Source organism: Oreochromis aureus, linkage group 10 (assembly GCF_013358895.1).
Source record: "Oreochromis aureus strain Israel breed Guangdong linkage group 10, ZZ_aureus, whole genome shotgun sequence".
Classification (NCBI taxonomy): domain Eukaryota; kingdom Metazoa; phylum Chordata; class Actinopteri; order Cichliformes; family Cichlidae; genus Oreochromis; species Oreochromis aureus.
Window position 1 is genome coordinate 35,039,931 of NC_052951.1, and position 19,589 is coordinate 35,059,519.

The 19,589-nt window shown below is 46.9% G+C and overlaps 2 protein-coding genes across 4 annotated transcripts; both read right to left on the minus strand.

Annotated features, from left to right (window-relative positions):
- Positions 1-545: 545 nt before the first annotated feature.
- LOC116320787 (hepatitis A virus cellular receptor 1 homolog) lies at positions 546-5,105 on the minus strand. Its single transcript, XM_031740504.2, has 7 exons — positions 5,014-5,105; positions 4,237-4,596; positions 3,966-4,034; positions 3,537-3,598; positions 2,853-2,934; positions 2,619-2,646; positions 546-1,322 (listed from the first exon to the last, which is right to left on the minus strand). Exons 1-7 carry the CDS (start codon positions 5,045-5,047, stop codon positions 1,112-1,114), a joined length of 846 nt encoding a protein of 281 aa, XP_031596364.2. The 5' UTR covers positions 5,048-5,105; the 3' UTR covers positions 546-1,111.
- A 7,327-nt stretch (positions 5,106-12,432) lies between these two features.
- On the minus strand, positions 12,433-19,119 carry LOC116320791 (hepatitis A virus cellular receptor 2 homolog). Of its 3 annotated transcripts, none has more exons than XM_039618095.1 (7): positions 18,956-19,119; positions 14,905-15,106; positions 14,675-14,817; positions 14,525-14,596; positions 13,634-13,707; positions 13,456-13,558; positions 12,433-12,810 (listed from the first exon to the last, which is right to left on the minus strand). In XM_039618095.1, the coding sequence occupies exons 2-7, from the start codon at positions 15,078-15,080 to the stop codon at positions 12,734-12,736; spliced, it is 645 nt and encodes a 214-aa protein (XP_039474029.1). In that variant the 5' UTR covers positions 15,081-15,106; positions 18,956-19,119; the 3' UTR covers positions 12,433-12,733. The 3 variants fall into 3 exon arrangements, with proteins under 3 accessions (XP_039474029.1, XP_031596368.1, XP_039474030.1); XM_031740508.2 differs by lacking the exon at positions 18,956-19,119 and adding an exon at positions 16,882-16,976; XM_039618096.1 differs by lacking the exon at positions 18,956-19,119 and adding an exon at positions 16,073-16,205.
- Between the last annotated feature and the right edge of the window lie 470 nt (positions 19,120-19,589).

Below are 19,589 nucleotides of genomic sequence, written 5' to 3' on the forward strand. Positions count from 1 at the left end.
TTCAGTGTTTCTGCAGCTGAGCAGGCAGAGCTGAGCTGCAGTCACTATTTTCATGATTAAGTTATTAAACTTCCACCTCACAGACAGCAGGATGACTACGAGAAGTTTTCCCCCACAGCACAGCTGAGTCTGTTCAGCTGCAGTTCATCTGTTCAGCCACACGGTGGAGGCAACGAGCAGTAAACAGGTGTGAGAAACACAAGAAGAACTCACAGTGTTTGAGTTCAAACCGACGATTAAAACATTTTATTAAATTAGCAGACTCATTTGTACTGTTGAAAATGATTATTTAACACATGACTGAAGCCTAATTAAAAATAGCCCCTCCCACTGTCAGTGATGTCACAGATGAGACACACACGAGAAATGTATTCCATATTTAGAAAGCCATGTTCACGTCGCTTGGATGTCCACGCTGTGAAACTCATACCTGACGCACCTTCAACAAGCTGCTGCAGAAAACTGACCATCAGATTTACATCACGAGGAGCTCCGCCCATCCGTTACGTGCTTCGTCTGATTGGGTCCAGCGGGGACTGAAACAGCCACATCTGAACGATTTCACTCATTTTTCATGCTTTTATTGTTTAAACATGCTTCAAATCCAACAACAGGAAACATTGATCAATAAGAAAACAGATGATTGGTGCTGTGTGACAAACACGTCACATGACCTTTTCCATTATGTGTGTTTGTCACAATAAAAATCTGACGAACGTCTTCAGTTTGACAGCTTCAGGTCACGTGTCAGACAGGACGTGTTGTCACGAGTCCCTCGCTTGTCACATGACTGCTGTTCAGCAGGTGTCACTCAAATGAAACTTTAAAACTTTAAAAGGAACTTTCGTCGGTGTCTAAAGGGGCGGGGTCACCTCTGTCTCCGTGGATTCTTATAGGTTAAATCTGAAAAAAACAACCTTTCAGAATAAAAGCTTGCTTTATTTACACGTTAGCTCTGAGTCTGTTAAACACCGGCTGCCTACAGAACCTCCCATCTGAAGGTGCTGTTAGTCACATGGGAGCACACCTGGAGCTCTCTGATTGGACGCTTTCAAAGCAAAGTGTGAGAGCAAAGCCATCTTCCTGAAACACTCCTCGCTCCTGCTTCCTGTCAGGGGCAGTACTCATAGTCTCCCCCGTCTTCTCCTCTACCTCTATCACCGCCGCCGCCGCCATTGCCATTGGCACCATCGCCATCATCGCCACCATCACCGTCACTCTCCATCTGGTAGATGTTGTCCACGGTGGAGCTCTGGAGGTGCAGAGTGGACGCCGTGGAGCTGAACTGGACCTGCTGACCCGGGCCGACCTTCTCCTGAGGGCTGAGACACGAGAGCCACGCATCAGTTTCATCATCACAGTGACTTCCTGTAGACAATAAAAGACTTCCTGTAGAGAAGCGCCAAGCTTCTCATTAGACATGTCATGGTTTAAAAACTTTGAGATGAAATTGTATAAAAAACGATGACTAATCCTACCAAGTAACCATGGCAGCCGATCGACTGTGTCGGTCATGTTTGATCATAAACTGATGACCTGACATTATTGACGATGATCATTTAAATTTCTGCTGGATGGATCCGTTTCCTGCTTTATCATGAGTTTGATTTTCCAAAGTAAAAGCCTCAAACTTTAAAAATGAGTCACAGCAGACTCTGAAAGGTCACTTCCTGTTCCCAAGGCGAGCCCTGACTCTGATTACACCGCGGCTCAGGCTGAGCTGTCATGTGACCCTCTAATTCAAGCTGTGACATTTCAGCGGTGAGCGCTCGGCCGGGTGAGGATGAGGAGGAGGCAGGGTGTAAACCTCAGAGCTTCCTCTCCTCGCTCGCAGCTTCTGGTAAGCCGAGCTGCAGGGAATCGAAACTCTCGCGGTAGGTGGGCGGAGTCTGCAGCAGACTCACGAGTGGAGCTCCTGAAGCTGGTCGTACGTCACCCTGACCTCATGAGATGTGAAGAGCGTTGCTATGGAAACGATGATGAACGATGACCTCAGGTGTTCTGCAGATGTGCCACAGCTGTGTGCTCCACCTGCCTCGCTTAGACGTATTTAAAGTTTATTTAAAGTTTTTTATGACTGCACGACCACAACCTCAACTTCCTGTTTCCTGTCGTCCGGTCACTGTTCATGACTCTCACACGTGCATAAAACATCCTCGAGTTCCTCTTTCTGCTGCGACCCTGTGACTGCGCTGAAACATGGCTGTCAGCCCGCTGCACGCAGCCTCGGGCGTGACCCTCCGCCTTTCTGCTCCGGCGCTGTGACAGCACCGTGAGCTTACACGGACACGTAACATCTGGGCCCGTGGGCCTGTGTGCTGGCCTTTAACGATCAGGCTGCTTCGTTCTCGCTCTCAGCAGGTCTGAGTTAGCGGGCTCAGCATCTCAACGCCACCTGAAACCTCCTGTTCAGCTCGCCTTCGTTTGAAATCGCCCGCGTGGTTTGTGGTTTTCTTTATCTGTGAGTTTCAGTCTGAGCGCGCTCAGTCGTGTGAAGACGCTGCCGTGGTGATCGCAGCGCGCTGAAGGCCCGCGAGCCGAGACCCCACGAAGGTCAAACCTGACTCAGAGTTCATCAGCGACACGGTGTTTATTCAGAAAACAGGAAGTTCACTCACGTGCTGACGAGCTGCTTCAGTCTTCTCACTGCAGAGACACAAACGACGTGATGAGGAGCGAGCTCGCCGTGCGTCACAGGGAATAAAATCACAGTTCAAACACAAACACGTAAAAATGTTTCCTGCATCACTGACGCTCAGGGCCGGATTAAGAACCCGCCGCCACACTGACGCTGGTCGACGTCCTCGATGTTTCGAGGCCGTGAGAACAGACGGGCTCATTCTCGTACTCACCGGCGACGACGAGTCCGCCGAGCGTGAGCAGAAACACCAAGACCAGCAGGACGGCGATCAGAGGCGCCATCGTCTGTGGAACCTGAAAAACACGACATCACCGTCACAGCGAGGCCCACCCGTCTGCTCAAACACTGACACTTTATTAGAAACACCCAATCACGGATCAGAGTCTGTGTGATGCATCAGGCTGATGTTCAAATGTTCAAAACGTACAAAGAAACTATCAGAGTGAGAGATCAGCTGAGCCGAGGCTTCAAAACAAGACGGAGACACAATCTGACTTCATCATCATCATCATCATCATCATCATCATCATCATCATCCTCAGGGTCTATAAACGGATCTTGGTGGTCTCTGTCTGGTTTTACTTCCTGTTCTAGTTTCTCCTCCATCCTTGTTCCAGAGTGAGCTTCCTGTCCTTCACTTCCTGTTTAACTTCCTGTCCTTTTCCTTCTTTCCGATCGTTGACATGATGATATCTGCTGATATTGATCCACCAATCACAGCGTGTGAGCGAGGGTGGAGTTCTTAAAGTCCTTTTATGACCGAATATGTTCAAATAATATTTTCATTGTTTAGAACATCAGTGTGACGCTCGTGCTGAGCTTCGTCTTAAAACACAGACTCAGTGTTTACGAGGCGGTGACGTCACATCTCTCATGTTTCACAGTGTTTTCTCACCTTGCTGATGAGCTTCACACTGGAGGAGGACGTCAGGGGGCTTTCTGTGGAGGTCACATGACCTGCGGGACAAGGACATTTTTAGGACAGCATGTCAGCAGCAGGATGATGTCATAACGCTGTCATCTGAACCTGACCCTGACACGTCTGACTGTACGAAACCCACGAGACACAAACACAGAGGTCGTCCACTGAGGTGTCGTCGATGTTCAAGTGTCCAATAAAGTTAACTGAAAACTTTAAAGCTGCACTTCCTCTGACTGATACAGAAGCTGTTGGTCTCTGTAGATCATCATCACCTTGATAACACCTGACACGGTTCACCTCAGAGCCTCCTGACTGGATTATCTGAGTTCATTTGAATCTCGTTTCTCCTGTTTTCAGATTCTGTCGCTACATCAAACAGATTCACGGCAGCTCTGTGGTCACCTTCAGTCTGAGAGGATGATGTCGACTCTGTGGGCATGTCTGTCATCCAGGCCGTGGATGTGGGAGCATCTGAAACAGATCATTGACACGACATCAACACAACGAGCATCAGAGCGGACTCCGAGTCTGATCAGCTTTGAATCAACATCTGGATCTCACAGATGTGTTTCTCTGAGCTGCTGTCAGCGACATGAGCGAGTCGTCCTCAGAGAGCTGCTGATGGTGCAGGACGATGATCCCGACGTGAGCTCGGTCGAACCTGCAGACTCACCTGTGGTGCCGCTCGGGTCGTCAACAACAGTCAGATTGATGTGATGCTTCTTGTCGTTGAACAGCCCGGGTATCTCCACCCTGCAGCCGTATCGTCCAGCGTCTCCCTCTGTGAGGTTCGTGATGGTCAGAGAGACGTCTCCGTCCTCCAGTCGGCCCAGCAGCTGATACCTGCTGGAAGCTCTGGTTTCCACTCTGAGTCCATCTGTGGAGATCAGTTGATTGGAGCAGCCTCTGGTTGGTATTTCTCCTCGCTGCCAGCACGCTGACAGAGCGCCATAGTATTTCCTGTCATATTTACAGGGCAGAGTGACGTCCTGACCTGTGTGACCTTTGACCCTGCTGCTGTCACATTCACAGACTGGAAACAGAAACACAGGAAAACTTTGTTACATCAGATCCAAACTCTGCTCAGGGCTCAGATCAGGTCAGACTATCAGAGAGGTCACCTCTGACCTGAACTCTGACCCTCGCTGACCTCAGCCTGTAACCCTGCAGGAGGTCAGCGGGAACGAGCCCACGCTACAGCTGTTACAGCTGTTGCAGCAGCAGCAGCTCGTCCTCAGACCTCTGCACGTCTCTACCACAGAGACTCAGCCCTGACATAAGTAATAAACCACAGCAGCTCCTCGTCTTTACTCGCTGCAGTCTGAACAAGACTCATCATGCAAACTCAGTTTAAAGCTACAAATGTGCAGAAGAAGAACGCAGCAGTGATGTCAGAGCGGCTAAAGTTTCTGTGTTTACAGAGTTTCAGAGAAAGAGAGGCGGCAGTTACCTGTGAGCAGAGCGAGCAGCAGCGTGAGCTTCATGACGGAGCTGAATGAGCCTCAGAGCAGCTCCAACAGCTGCTGACGGCCACCACAGCTGCACGCTGCAAGAAATGAAGTGACGTGTAAAAACCAGCAGCACACGCTGCTGCGACAGGAACATCCCACACACAGCACAGGGACCAATCAGAGAGCAGCTCTCTGTTTACTGTGTTCAGTCAGACGAGCCTGTTTTTACTCTGATTACTTACACTACTTTGGTTTTCACAGATTATATATGATGATTTATGATCACATGACTGTAGTTATTGTGATTTCTCAGACACGTGTTTATTTTATTGTTTTATAACCTGATGATGTTTTTATCGGCTGAACTAAAATAATAACTCAATGAAATGTTTCTGATTTATTTATCATCAATAACGTGCAGCACGTATTCTCTCTTTAGTGACTCCTTCCTAAAAAACCTTCACCTTTTACAGATATGACGATTCCACGCGGTGGGCGGGGCTTGGAGGTAAACTGCGGTGGTTCAGTGACGACAGAGTTTAACCCACAGCTCAGTGTTTGTTCCTGCAGGTCACTCATCACTGATCACGTTCATAGTTACTGTCAGAGTGGAGTGTTTAATATCATATCAAATATAACAGCCTGAGTCATCAGTGATGTGACCTGTTATTGTAATGACAGAGAATTTGAAATATCCCAGTTTCCTTGAGAGTGATTTGTGTTCACACAGTAACAGGATCAGGACGATTACACACTGAGGCTACGGCCACACCAGCCCGGATACATTTGAAAATGGCGTTTTCGTCTGAAAACGCTCGCTGTCCACACTATCGTTTTCAGTCGTTTTCACAGAGGTGTGCGTCCACATTGAAACGGTCCAAAGCGCTTACGTTCCAGTCCTGCGCAAAAGCAAGTGAGAATTAAAGAATTTGAAGAAAAGCTCTCTGCAGCATGTAAACTGATATTAATCTTTAACAGGGCTGTCAAAGCTGCTGTATAATGCCCTCCACTGTCTTTGTTTAATTGGTCACATGACTGCATCACATGACTAAAATGCGTCATCGTTTTAGAAAGTCTGCGTTTTCGAGTGACCACACTGCGACGGGACAGCTCCGTTTTGAAATGTATGTGTTTTCGAGAGCGTTTTCAAAACGCTGCATGTGTCCTTGAGGAAAACGCCGTCTCAGTGTGGACGGGAGAGAAAACGATGAGTTTTTAAAGGAAAACGCATTAGTGTGGACGTAGCCTCTGCCACAGAGTGTCTGCAAACACTCCAGAACTACTGGAGAGACACTTGTGGGAGGTTTAGTCCTAAAGAAGACCATCACTAAACCGTGGACAGGAGCCAACTGAGAGGTCTCAGGTGTGCAGGACAGACGCCTGCAGCCAGACTGAAGTACGAAGGACGACCTGGACAAAGATCCTGCAGGCTGAAGCGTTCTTTGGTCAGACGAGCTGAGACGCTGCTCGTGGTTGGAGGAAGACGGCAGAGGCCACGCCCCCACAGTGAAGCCCGGTGGTGGCAGCATTCTGACTCATCGGGGTGTTTGTGCTTTCATGGGATGTCTGGTTTTATCATCAGCACAGTGGAGTTACTGTGTACCACACTACAGCCACTGGTTCTCTTATTTTGAAAGGTCCTGATCCTGTGTTGTTCCTTGTGTCTGACTTCCTGCTGCTGGGTGGAGAAACCACTGACAGATGTTTGTTTCACTGCAGGTCAGGAGAAAGTGACAGAGCTTTGGATGGAACCAGTGATGTCGGCCATGACAGCGTTGTTATCACACAGTGTGTAGAATAAATACCAGGATGTGACTGTAAGTGATGCAACCTGAGGTCTGAGGGTCAGTTTCTATCTCTCTTTCACAGTTTCCTGGGCTGACCCACATTTCTACACGTGTGAGGGAGGGAACACCATCAGCATCCACCACAGAGCAGTTTGTGGCGTGGTTGGAGAGCAGCGGTCACCATGGCTTCCTGTTTGCACCAGCTGATGGAGGCTGTTTCCTGCGACTGCACCCTGGACACTTTCACTTCCCTGTTTCATCTCTGACAGCCCGCTGTAAGAAATATCTGCAGCTGGATTCATGACAAATATTTTAAAGAAAGATTTTTTCAGCCTCCAGAAATGAAAAAAAAGGAAATAATTTGTTTCATTTTTATGTTTCAGTAAAATAAAAACATTTTCCTGTGGGAGGTCTTAGTGTCTCACACACTGCAGTACCACCTTTGACCACAGCAGGGAACCCCGGCGCTGTTTCACTGTTCGAGCACGATCTGAGATTCTTTGTAGTAAAGTTTGTATTTGTGCTGATACTGTTTGTACAGCACTGACTGATTTGTGTACGTTATGGTTACATTTTTATTTAGTTATTGTTTTATCATTTTGATAACGGTTCGTCTTATAAAGCTTGATTTAGACTTCTGTGAGAACTCGTCTCAGCTTACATCGTAACAGGAAACATCCACAACACCATTCGAGTCACCATGGTCGTGACGGCCTGACGTGATGTTACGTTTCTCAGGTCCGCGCCGGGTTCACGTCTGGGTCTAAAATGTGTTCTGGTCACTGAGTTACGATGTAGATCTGACACAGAGGGATCACTCATGTGAGACGTGGCTAACACTGATAAATTCTAACCTGCACAGCTGCCTGTCGGGGAATCGAACCCCCGTCTCCCGCATGACACACACAAGGTTTAGGTCTGGCCAATAAGAGCAGGTCTGACTTGATCCAGCTGCTGGTTTTATAAAGTCTGCACTCAGCTTTGCAGCCTGATGCTCGTTCCGTTACGTTACACAAGAAGTGCTGATGGAAAAAGCCTTTGCTGTCTTAGAACGTCTGCCCCCGTCCCTTCTTCAGCCCGCAGGCCGTACGTTTGACATCTCTGCCCACCCATCAATCTGAGTAGCCCTCTTCCCTCAGGCCACTCCCACACAATCAGGGAATCAAACTCCCGTCTCCCACATGACTGGCAGGAAGACTCACCACTAATGTTCCCTCTAAGCTGCGCACACGCGCAATAGCAATCGCGCACTGCTGGCATGGTCTCTGTGCACACAAAAAACATCTAACCTGAATTGAAATTAAAATAAATACGTAAAAATTTTGTTTTGCAGTGTGAGTCAGTAAGTGACTGGCTGCTCCAGCCAATAATGCGATTCACATTCGTATATACGCAGCTAATCAACGTCGCTGACAGGCTATGACAGCGTCCTTATGTGCCGACACCGGTGTTTTAGCTAGCAAAGCGGCGTGGCTGACGTGGAGTGAAGCCACGTTAATGACAAAGTTTTAGGAGTGACGGCGGTGTTATGAGATGTAAGAGTTAGTGTGTTGTCTTGTGTAGTTAGTGTGTAGTTAGTGTGTAGTTAGTGTGTAGTGTAGTCAATAGTGTTGTTGTGTGTGTCAGAACAATGAGGCGGCTGCTGAGTGTTACAGGTGTTACAGCAGTGATACAGCTCCTGTTGTCAGGCCTGCAGGTATCAGGCTGTTGTTCTCCTTTATCTCATAGTGGACAGAAATTAGTTTTGGAGTGGCACAAATAATTTGTGTGGCATCAGATTTGATGCAGAACAGCTGATTGTTCTGTAAATAGTTTGAAATGTTTATTTAAAAAAACGCTTTGGCTGCATTTTTAGGTAAACAGCTGCAAAAAACTGTGTTGTTTGCAAAACTCAGTTACTTTTTTGAAGAAGTAACTATATAATTAATTGCCCAGCATTGGTCATTATATACTGTATTTGGCAGACAGAGTTACAGGACTCTCCCAGACCACAGACTCACAATACAAGTCAGAGCTTTATATATATGTATAAAAAAGAAAGTTGTGTTTTCAAAATTGGAGTTCAAGTTATTTTTACTTCCAATAGTGTTAACATACTACACAGGTCATGAACAGGATTTTTTTTACATTTTCATTGTAAGTGGGCTAAAGCAGTTAATTAAAAGTAGTCTAACATAAATGTAAATGCTGTAATTTGATTATTTTAATAAATCATGTAACTTGGATGGATTAGATGCTGGCGTGACCACAGTGCACACGTCTGATGTCGCTCACAGTGGTCCAAGGGACGCTCAGGGAGTTTGTGTGTTCGCTCAGACACATGAAATATTAGAGGGAACATTGTTTGTCACTATACTAATGAAGAATGGTGGTGAAGATTTGTGATACCGTGCAGTACCACCTGTGACCACTGAACACGGTATACGTGTGAGTGGCGCTGTTCCACATTTGTCTACATTTCACAACAGCTGCAGTTCCACTTTCCACCACAACATATAACCCTACAGGACGGTGGCGCTGTTTGACAGGCTTTTGAATAAAAAAGGTTGAACGACTGTTTAAATTCTGCAGTTTCATAATTTATACATAAAGTTTCAGCCGCGCTCTGTTCACCTGATCTGAAAAGACTCAAATGAAAACACTGAAAATCTCCAATGAAATCTTAAATTTATCATTTTCAAATCATACAGAAAAGAAATTGCGTGCACAAAAGATCCAGAGCTTCCACAAACAAAGGACTCTCGCAGTTTATGGCATTCAGGCCGCCACACAGCACAAGCCTGCACCAAGCAGCTGTGATGGAGATGCCACACTTCCTGAGGAGCTGAACAAGTTCTACACACAGTTTGATGGACTGAACAACACACAAGCAAAGAAAGCCACGCCCCCCCACCACCGACCAGACCGTCTCTCTGCCTGCAGCTGATGTGGTCCAGAAAGCTGCTGGACCAGACAACATCCCAGGTCGCGTGCTGAGAGACTGCGCTGATCAGCTGGCTGATGTCTTCACAGACATTTTCAACCCGTCGTTGAGCCAGATGATCGTCCCAGCGTGCTTCAAGTCCACCACCATCATCACACTGCCAAAGAAACCCTCTGTATGCTGCCTGAATGACTACCGTCCCCCATCATCATGAAGTGCTTCGAGACACTTGTCATGGCACACATGAAGAGCAACCTCCTCTGCTCACTGGACCCGCTGCAGTTTGCATACCGGACGAACAGATCGACCGAGGATGCTGTTTCCACTGCACTTCACCTCTCCCTCTCTCACCTGGACAAGAAAGACACCTGTGTCAGAATGCTGTTCATAGACTTTAGCTCAGCATTCAACAAAAACCGTTCGCCAAACTCAGCAAGTTGGGACTGAGCACCTCTGTCTGCAACTGGATACTAGATTTCCTGTCAGAGAGGCGTCAGTCCGTCCGAATCATCAGGCTGAGCACAGGAGCTCCTCAAGGCTGTGTTCTCAGCCCTCTGTTGTTCACCCTCCTGACCCTCGACTGCACCGCCCTACACAGCTCCAACCACATCATCAAGTTTGCTGACGACACAGCCGTGGTTGGACTCCTCAGCAGCAACGACGAGCCAGCGTACAGATGTGAGGTTCAGCAGCTGGCGCTCTGGTGCAGCAAAAACAACCAAGGAGATGATCGTCAACTTCAGAAAGCCTCGCTCCACCCACACACCGCTCAGCATCCACGGTTCCACGTAGAGACAGTTAACAGCACTCACATGGACTCTTTTCCCTCCTCCCATCCAGAGGGCCCGATCCTCCAGACTGCGAGACAGCTTTTCCCACAAGCCATCAGACTCATGAACTCACTACCAGCTCTCCTACTCCCCCCACCACACACACACCGTTAGCTGAGTCTATGCGCTCCACACCACTGCCTCTGTAAGACGAATGCTGCCCTATGGACAATTTTTACTCCCAAGAAAATCTGCCCAGGTTTACAAGCCGCTACACTGGTCACTTTAAACCACTCTAAACTGTAAACTGTAAATTTTAAATTGTAATTTCTCTCGATCTTCTTAGTCTGAAGTGTATATTTATTTTCTTACTTGTTTTATTTCTGTTTATTGTTGTTTTTTGCCCTGATGTAACCGGAGCCTGGTCGTCTCGTCTCTCTGTGTGCTGCACATGGATATAGCAGAGATGACAATAAAGTTTGACTTGAAATTATAAAGAAATTATTAGTTGATGAGTTTGTGATCAATCATTAACTGCTGATTATTTTGACCTCATTCTGATTTTTATTTGGTTTCACTTTTATTTTGTTTCATTATTCTTCTAAACTGTAATGAACTCATTTATTTTACTCTGTGAAGCCACTTTATTCTAATATAGTTTTTCACACAGTATTTTTCCACTGAATTTTATTTCAGTAATTAACTGTATGTTATTTTCTTCACCTGGTGTTTCTGGTTATTCCTGCTGTCTTATGTGGAGCTCCCACTGTGTGTTTGTACAATAACAATAAGAGCCTGTTGTGGTATGTATGTGTGAATCACGGAAGTGAAAAAGATTCTCTCCCCGTCGGGGAATCGAATCCCGGTCTCCCGCTGACAGGTGGGGATACTCACCACTATACTAACGAGGAGTGATTCTTTTCCTAATCCTGCAGTACTGCTTTTATCCACAACCTGAAAGCGACCATGACATAACTGCCATGGCAGCCTGCCCTCTGCTGTCTGACAGCAGTACTACAGCTGATAACAGCAGGAGGGAACATTTCGACAGTTTAGAAGTCTTTTCACTTATTAAGAAACCAAACAAACAAAAACAAAAAAGCAAACATGCAACCTCATAAGAAAAATAACGGAAGTGATTAAAAACAATAAAACCTGTAAAACTAACAGGTGTCTCAAGGTTTTCTGTACCACGTGCCTGACGTGAACAGGTGTCTGCAGGCTGCACGGCCACGAGGCTGAGAGCTGTGCTGCTAAGAGCCTCAAATAATATGAGATCAGAGTGTGGGGCAGACACCTCAAACATGTCACTCCACCCCCTCCGACTGACCTGCAGCTGTCCTGCTGATGCTGACAATGCGTGCTGTGCTTTCAGGAGGCTCTCCTGCACACTCTGGTATTGGAGTCACAGCTGTGACATTCTCCTCTCACAGAGAGCTGCTGCTTACTGGAGATTTCCTCATGTTGGACCATTCCCAGTAAACCCTGGAGCTGAAAATCCCAGCACAGCAGCCTGCGTGACGTCAACAAACCTGTTCAGCCATCTTTGTCCTGATGGTCGCTCTGAGCTCCACATGTTGCTGTGAGCTGCTGCTGATGTGGGACAGGTGTACCTAATAAAGTGGCAGCTCAGCGTGGTTGTTGTGAGACCTGAGCCAACGTTTTTACTGTTATCAGCAGCTTCCTTACAAAGTTCTGCAAACTGTGGGAAGCACACGAACAAGGAAACAGGCAGAGCAGCCACTTTATTGGGTACACCATTAGTCCAAATATTTAATCAGCCAATCACAGGCCAGCTCACAGCATTTAGGAATGCAGACGTGTAGAGACGACCTGCTGGAGCGCAGACCGAGCATGAGGCTAAAAACTGACTGAAGGTACGTGGTTGATGATGTCAGACAGGTGGAGTCAGTTACCTGAGTTACACTGAGTGAGTGCTTCACTGTTTACATGAAAACTTTATTAAACACATTAAACACAGTCTGACGATGGAGTTTATTAACAAACGTCGGCCCTGTCACAGCTCACAGAGGACACGTGTCACTCAGGGACAAGAGCGTCCACCTGGATTAATGTCGTGTTGTGGCGTGTGACACCTCTGATGTCAGAACCCAGGAGTGACATCACTCCTGAGGTGAGTGCAGCAGATTTATTTTGCTTCTTGTGCAGAGAACGTTGGACTGAGGCTTTCCGAGACGCTCCAGATGGGAATTCAAACACTTTCATAATCAGGTCGGTCTCACACGGCGCTGCTCTCCTCCTCCTCCTCTGATTGGTCTGGCCTCCTCTTTGCTTCCTGTTTGGACCTCCAGACTCCTGCAGGAACATAAACACACTTCCTGTCACAGATCCAGGCTTTCTCCCAAAACCTAAACCTCAGTCAGAGATAACGGGGTCAGGGGTCAGGGCGGTGGTTATCAGCTTTCAGGCCTTGAATGAACGTGATTGGCTGAACAGGTATAACAGTGTATAAATTATCAACGATGAGCCCGAGCGGACCCAGTGTTAGCCTCAGTCGTTATGCAGATAGAGTGTTTATAATGTTGGAAACCTGCGGTCAGCCGAGACATGAAGACAGAAGTGTCTATGCTCATGTCTCGATAAATCAGCAGTTTTATTCTACAAGTGTCAATAATGGAGGTGAAGAACATCACGCCTCCCCGTCGGGGAATCGAACCCCGGTCTCCCGCGTGACAGGCGTGGATACTCATACTGTGCAGTACCAGCTGTGACCACTAAACGACTGCATATATTTGGGTGGCGCTGTTTACCACTCCTCCACAGTGCAGGTTTATTGTGACCACAGCTGCAGTACCGCTTTCAACCACAACATGTGAAGATATAGGACAGTGGCGCTGTTTCACAGGTTCGACAAAAACGAAAAAAGAAAAACACAAAAAACTGTTTTTAAATGTGTGTGTGTGTGTGTGTGTGTGTGTGTGTGTGTGTGTGTGCACTGACTGTAAGCTGCGGTTAGCAGTAGAGCTGGGATGAAGATGAGGGAGGAAGCTCTCACTGTGTTTCCAACAAACGCCTGCAGAACGTTTACCTGCCGCTCAGCTGACTGTCAACAAACAAACAAACACGAATAAAAACAAACAAAGAGACACATCAACACATAAACAGGAAGTGTTTGTACCTGAACCAGAGCCACCACTGGCTGTGTGGTGTCGTCTCCTGTGACATCACTTCCTGCCTCCTGGGCGATGTGACCTGACCAACAGATGATGATTGTTTACGTCTGACTCGACCGGACTTTGTGTTCAGATTTAAAGATGCTGAACATGATGACGTGTTTGTGTGAAGCTCACAGGGTCACGGCTGTGACCTCACGTTAGTAGCAGGTGCAGGGTAACGCCGCGTCACACAAACAGCTTCCTGTACTGACAGCATGAAGCATCAGCGAGCAGCTTCCTGAAGCTCCAAACCAACACGAAAATATCATTTCTAATCTAAAGGATGGGCGTACCTCACCTGCACGCTGAGTTTACTCAAATAAAAACCACAAAGAAAAGACGATGTGTGACAAACCTGCATTCTTACTCTTGTACACATGTAAGGCTGCTCATCACCTCTCTCCTCCATATCTCTCTGATCTGGTTCAGATCACCATCCCATCTCGATGTCTCAGATCTTCTTCTTCTCTTTCTCTCTCTGTCCCCTCCCCCGTCCTGCCACCATGGGCAGCAGGGCTTTCAGCTGCTCGACTGGAATTCCCTTCCTCCTGATTTAAGAAATATCTCTTCCTTCTCTCTCTTTAAGTCCCAACTCAAAAGTCACTTATTCAAAATAGTTTATCCCACATAATCTCTCCACTCTGCTATGTTAAATTTGTTTTATGTCTTGTGCTTTTATGATTGTGTAAACTGTTTGCTTTTATGTTTCTTTTTTTATTCTACTGTGTACAGTGTCCGTGAGTGCTGAAAGGCGCTTTCAAATAAAATGTATTATTATTATTATTATTAATGACCAGCAGGGGGCGACTCTTCTATGAGTGTAAAGACATGCAGTGAGAAAGAGAAGCCAGTACCTGCAGCGGTGTGCGGTGCATTCAGGTCCCCGTCTGAGAGCTCAGAGTTTTCTGTCACGGCCACAGAGCGAGCTGCAGGCGACAGACAAACAAAGACTTTGAGGTTTTCATTTCGTTTTCGGCGCTCTGAACAGGCGTGTGTGGACGTACGGCTGCTGAGGATGATGAGGTGGACGGTGAAGGTCTGGTCGTTGAAGAGTCCAGGCACCTGAACTCTGCAGTGGTAGAAACCCGAGTCTGACGGCCGGGAGTGGAAGATGGACAGAGAGGAGGAGGAGGCAGACACAGAGTACCTGCACAGGAGGGACGAAGGCTGGCTTTACTCCACGTGCTGACAGGAAGCTACAGTCTGCTCTGATGGGACGCACACCTGCGCTCACCTGTGTGACTTCCTGTAGGTGATGCCGGCTGCAGCGCTGTTGATCACAGCATTGTGGCAGGTGAACAGTGAAGGTTTGCCCCGCCCCCAGCACACCTCCACTCCGCCCTGTTTGACCGCCCCTGTGCGACACGGCAGCATCACCTTCCTCCCGACGTGGCCCACCACTGTCTCCATGGTAACCGCTGACACACAGGTCAGCGCTGACAGGAAGACAAACACAGGAGTGAGTTAAAGAGTAACACCTGATGATGTCAGAGCGGACAGCCGATACTGGAAACCATCATCACCAGTCTGACTGAAGCTGCTGCTCCAGCAGACACGATGTCAGAGAAGTACGGCTCGCCGCTGAGCGCCGAGGCTTCCAGACGAGCTGCAAACACTGAAAGTCAGCCCCAAAAATCAGAAACGGTTTAAAAACGAACAGCAGGAAGAAAGAATGTGAGTCGTGTTTATTTTGAACTCTTATTCATGAATATTCAGAGCACGCAGCGGCAAAGCGAGAGAAACGAGAGCGCGAGCAGAGGCCGCTTTCAGACAGGTGCGTCACGTTCTCCTGTCAGGTAATGATCACGGAGTCGTTTTAAAGCAAACACAGAAAAAGGATCATCTGCAGATACGAAGCCCTCACAGCGACCGGAGGAGGCGGGGTCGTGACCTTTCAAAGCTTTGTGGTCTAATTTGTCTGCTTCACTCATTTTGAGCCCAGAGACAGAAATCTGTTTCCTGGCTGCTGACGGTAACGTGAGGCTGCTGTGGAGAAACATGCAAACGTGTCGATCTGAGAAACCTGACTTTGATCACTCATAACTTCATACTTGCAGGAGATGTTAGCATGAACACATTTAAGCTCAGTCGGTCTGACTAATCAACACAAGCGCAAACACACTGACCTACACCACCAAACTATCGCACACAGCAACCTGTAAATGCTCTTTTGCACAATATTATATTATTACTGGATTTTTCCTTAGATAGTTAGATAATTTGTTTTTGTTAATTTATGTTGTAATTTATGTTAGGTCAGTCTGTCTTGTCTCTGCTAGCCAGCTAACTAGGCCTCTTAGTTAGCTAGTTTAGTGTTTTCTGTTAATTTATGCTGTAAATTTACGTTGCATGTAGCACCTTGGTTCTGGAGGAACGTTGTTTCGTTTTAACTGTATATTTACCTGTATATGGTTGAAGTGACAATAAAGCCAACTTGACTTGACTTGAGCTTAACACAGACAGCGAAGCCACGCCCCTTTACATCCAGGAGGATTTTTTTTTCTATAACAAACTTAGAGGTTTGATTTGACCAATCCGAGGACAGCTTTGGGATCACTCCAAATCATCAATGGTTTCATTGGCTCTGTCACCCCAACCGGTCGCAGCAGATGGCCCCGCCCCTCCCTGAGCCTGGTTCTGTCGGAGGTTTCTTCCTGTTAAAAGGGAGTTTTTCCTTCCCACTGTCGCCAAAGTGCTTGCTCATAGGGAGTCATATGATTGTTGGGGTTTCTCTGTATGTATTATTGTAGGGTCTACCTTACAATATAAAGCACCTTGAGGCGACTGTTGTGATTTGGTGCTGTATAAATAAAGTTGGACTGAACTGATTAAAGCGTTGTCCACTGACGACCTGCAGGTGTGCGGTGTCTTTGGTCCGTTCAGCGCTCTGTCTGTGGGTCTCATCTTTCTCACAGTGTGGAGTTTCTCCTGGTAAAAGTTTAACACTTCAAGTTTTCCAAACAACAAAAGTCCTGACAGCACCAGGTCCTCCTTAAATGACTGCCGTGGCCTCCGTCTGTAAACTCACTGCTTTCAAGAAGCGTCCGTGTCGCATTGGACACATGAAAAGTTTCATCCTGACAGATTTTCTCCTCGGCTGCTTTAATTCCAGTCTCTGACTTTTCTGTGAGGATCCAGGTCCAACAGTCTCAGACAAACATCCACAGCCCCAAGGAGCTCTGAGCGACCCTGAGCTACAGGTTACACTCACCTGAGAGGACGCAGACGGCGTGCAGCGGCGGCAGCATGGCGGTGTTGTTCCTGCTGGTGACAGACAGACGGATGAGCAGTCAGATGACTCAGTCGTCGCTCTGACTTCCTCTTTCCACTCAGTTATTCATAGAGTCGGCTCGCCGGCACAAAACAGGCCGGAGGTCAGCAAACATGTTTGAGATGAGCCGTCGCACCATCAGAGCTCCACGTCGCTCCACCCGACGTCTCCACGTCAGAGCATCAGGGAGGCTCGCCTGCTCACGGCAATACTACAGACGGCATGGTCAGCAGGTTAAAGCTCACCTGACAATGACCTTTCACCTTTCATCAAACAAATGTCAGTTTTGTTTTTTGTATCTTTATTCTGAACAACAACAGAGGAAAAAGAGACAAACAAACAAAGTCAAACAATAATCACAAATAACTCAGCAGGAAGAAGCGTCAGCTTATTTAATCCCATCCCCCTGTTTCCTAACCAACGGTAACTAACAATAACTAACAGTAACTAACAGTAAGTAGTAGTCGACACTTTTTCTTCCTGTTACGGCCATCAGAAATGTATTTATTTATTTTTTATTTTAGACAACTTACAGATATGTATACTCATATAAACATACTTGCACACACACACACACACACACACACACACACACACACACACACACACACACACCCCTACTGTGAAGATAGTGGTCGATCCACCCGACCACAGCCCTCCCTCCTCCCTGAGCTTCACTCTGTCTGTTCCTGCAGTGAGAAAATGAAACAGATCTGTCAGTTTTTGTAGTTTTGATTTTAAGAACAGTGGATTTGTGTGATCTCTGTAACCAGCTTTAGGGATTATCCTCATGGCCCTTTTTTGTAATATAAAGATTGATGATAGATGAACATTTGTCAGTTTTGCCTCAAACCTCTGCACCTGTCATATCCAGAATCCTTTAGATTCCCCCAGAACAAAAACATTCCTGTCGTCTGATTGAGGTAATGACAGTGATGCTCATCTTTACACCGTCTGTCAGAGTCATGTAGCTTGTGAGGTGTGTCTATCCCCAGTGTTATACAGCAGCACATTTTCTCACTGTGTTTGTTACTTTGCTGATCTGAAACAGTAAGTTGCAGATGTATGTCAGTGGCTCTGAGATTCCTTCTTTACAGTCTGTGGATGTTTTATATTTACATGTTTACAGTCTCAATGGTTTCTTCTCCCACTGCTGTGAGGAACATTTCTCTGCTGATGGCAGTGACTCAGGAATGTCAGATTTGGTCCAATATTTGCAGAATCATTATTAAAGCTTTGACAGCATCAGCAGCTTTTTCCATTATGTTGCCAATATCAGTAAAATATTGTGAATTGAGGTTGCAGTGAGCTGTAACTCTGCTGGCCTGGTTTCACATTCTGTTTAGAGTTTAAAGATTTTTCCTGTCAGTTTATTTCTGCTGCTGTTGATCAATAATCAATCTATCAATAACAGTGAATTATTTTTAAGGTGGAACTGCTCTTTTTAAATGTTTAGACCTGAGCAGCATCATCAGGTGTAATGTCCTGTACTTATTCCTTTACATTTTGCTTCATGGCAGCCACACTTGGTTGTCTTTTCTGTGCTCTTGAGCAAAGAACCAGTTTTAAATGGTCTTTAGGCTCAGTGTTAGCAGCAGGTCCACCTGTGAGACGGCGGAGGCTCAGTCAGTGATGCTGGAGATCTTTGATAAACTGATGAGTTATGGACTCAGATTTACAACAAAGCTCCCCAGCTAGCTTAGCTATTCATTAGAAAGCTAATGCGCTAACAGCTAACATGTTGGCATTAAGCAAAGTAAGAAGAAGCTCTCGAGCTAGCTAGCTTTGTCCAAGCTAGCTCGCCCGCACACCTTGTCTTACCTTCAGTCTCGTGTGTCCCAGGCGAAGGAAGTCACAAATCGATGACAACGCAAATCCACGAAGCGAACGCAAGTGAGACGCAGCGAGCTTTAGAGTTTGTTTTAGTTCAGTTGATGTTTAAGTTTTTATTTTGTTTTGTTTATTAGTTTGAAGGTTTTTAGGTTGGAGTTTGTTGGTTTGAGTTGTTGCATACCTGCAGTGGGAGTCGAACCCACGCTGTGATGCTGACGCTCCAGGCGTGATGTAGTGTTGTTCCCTCGTGGACCATCTTCAGCGCTGACGAGTGCTCAGCAGGATGAAGCCTGACGCAGAAAACAGACTCAGGTCCTTCACTGCACACCTGCACACAGGTGTGATCAGGAAAACAAGCATCAGCACACAAACTGAGCATGAAGGCTGCGTCACCTGTGGAGGAGGAGTCCATGTTTGGTGCTCATATGAGGACCAATCAGAGCCTCTGAGGTGACGTGCAGCTGTGCAGCTCTCTGTGGTTCACAATGCTGTTAGCTCAGGTTCAGACTGGACTGAAGTCTTCAGTGGCTCAGTGGGTAAAGTAGCTGCACATGCAGTCATGTGACCACAGGTTCAATTCTCACGGTTCAATTCTCACAGTTCCCTGTTACTGTTTTCTTCATGTGTCCAGGTGTGCTCCGCCTCTCGCCCTGCAGCAGGGATGAAAAGTGGAGCTCTGCTGTGTTTTTGCTCTGCAGAGCCAAACAGGAGCAAACACTAAAGCAGCGCGCTGTGACCTCACTGTCCTGTAAGCGCAGTAACCGTGGTGACAAGAAACAGGTGCTGGGTGAGGGTCGTGTGTGAGCTCATGAACA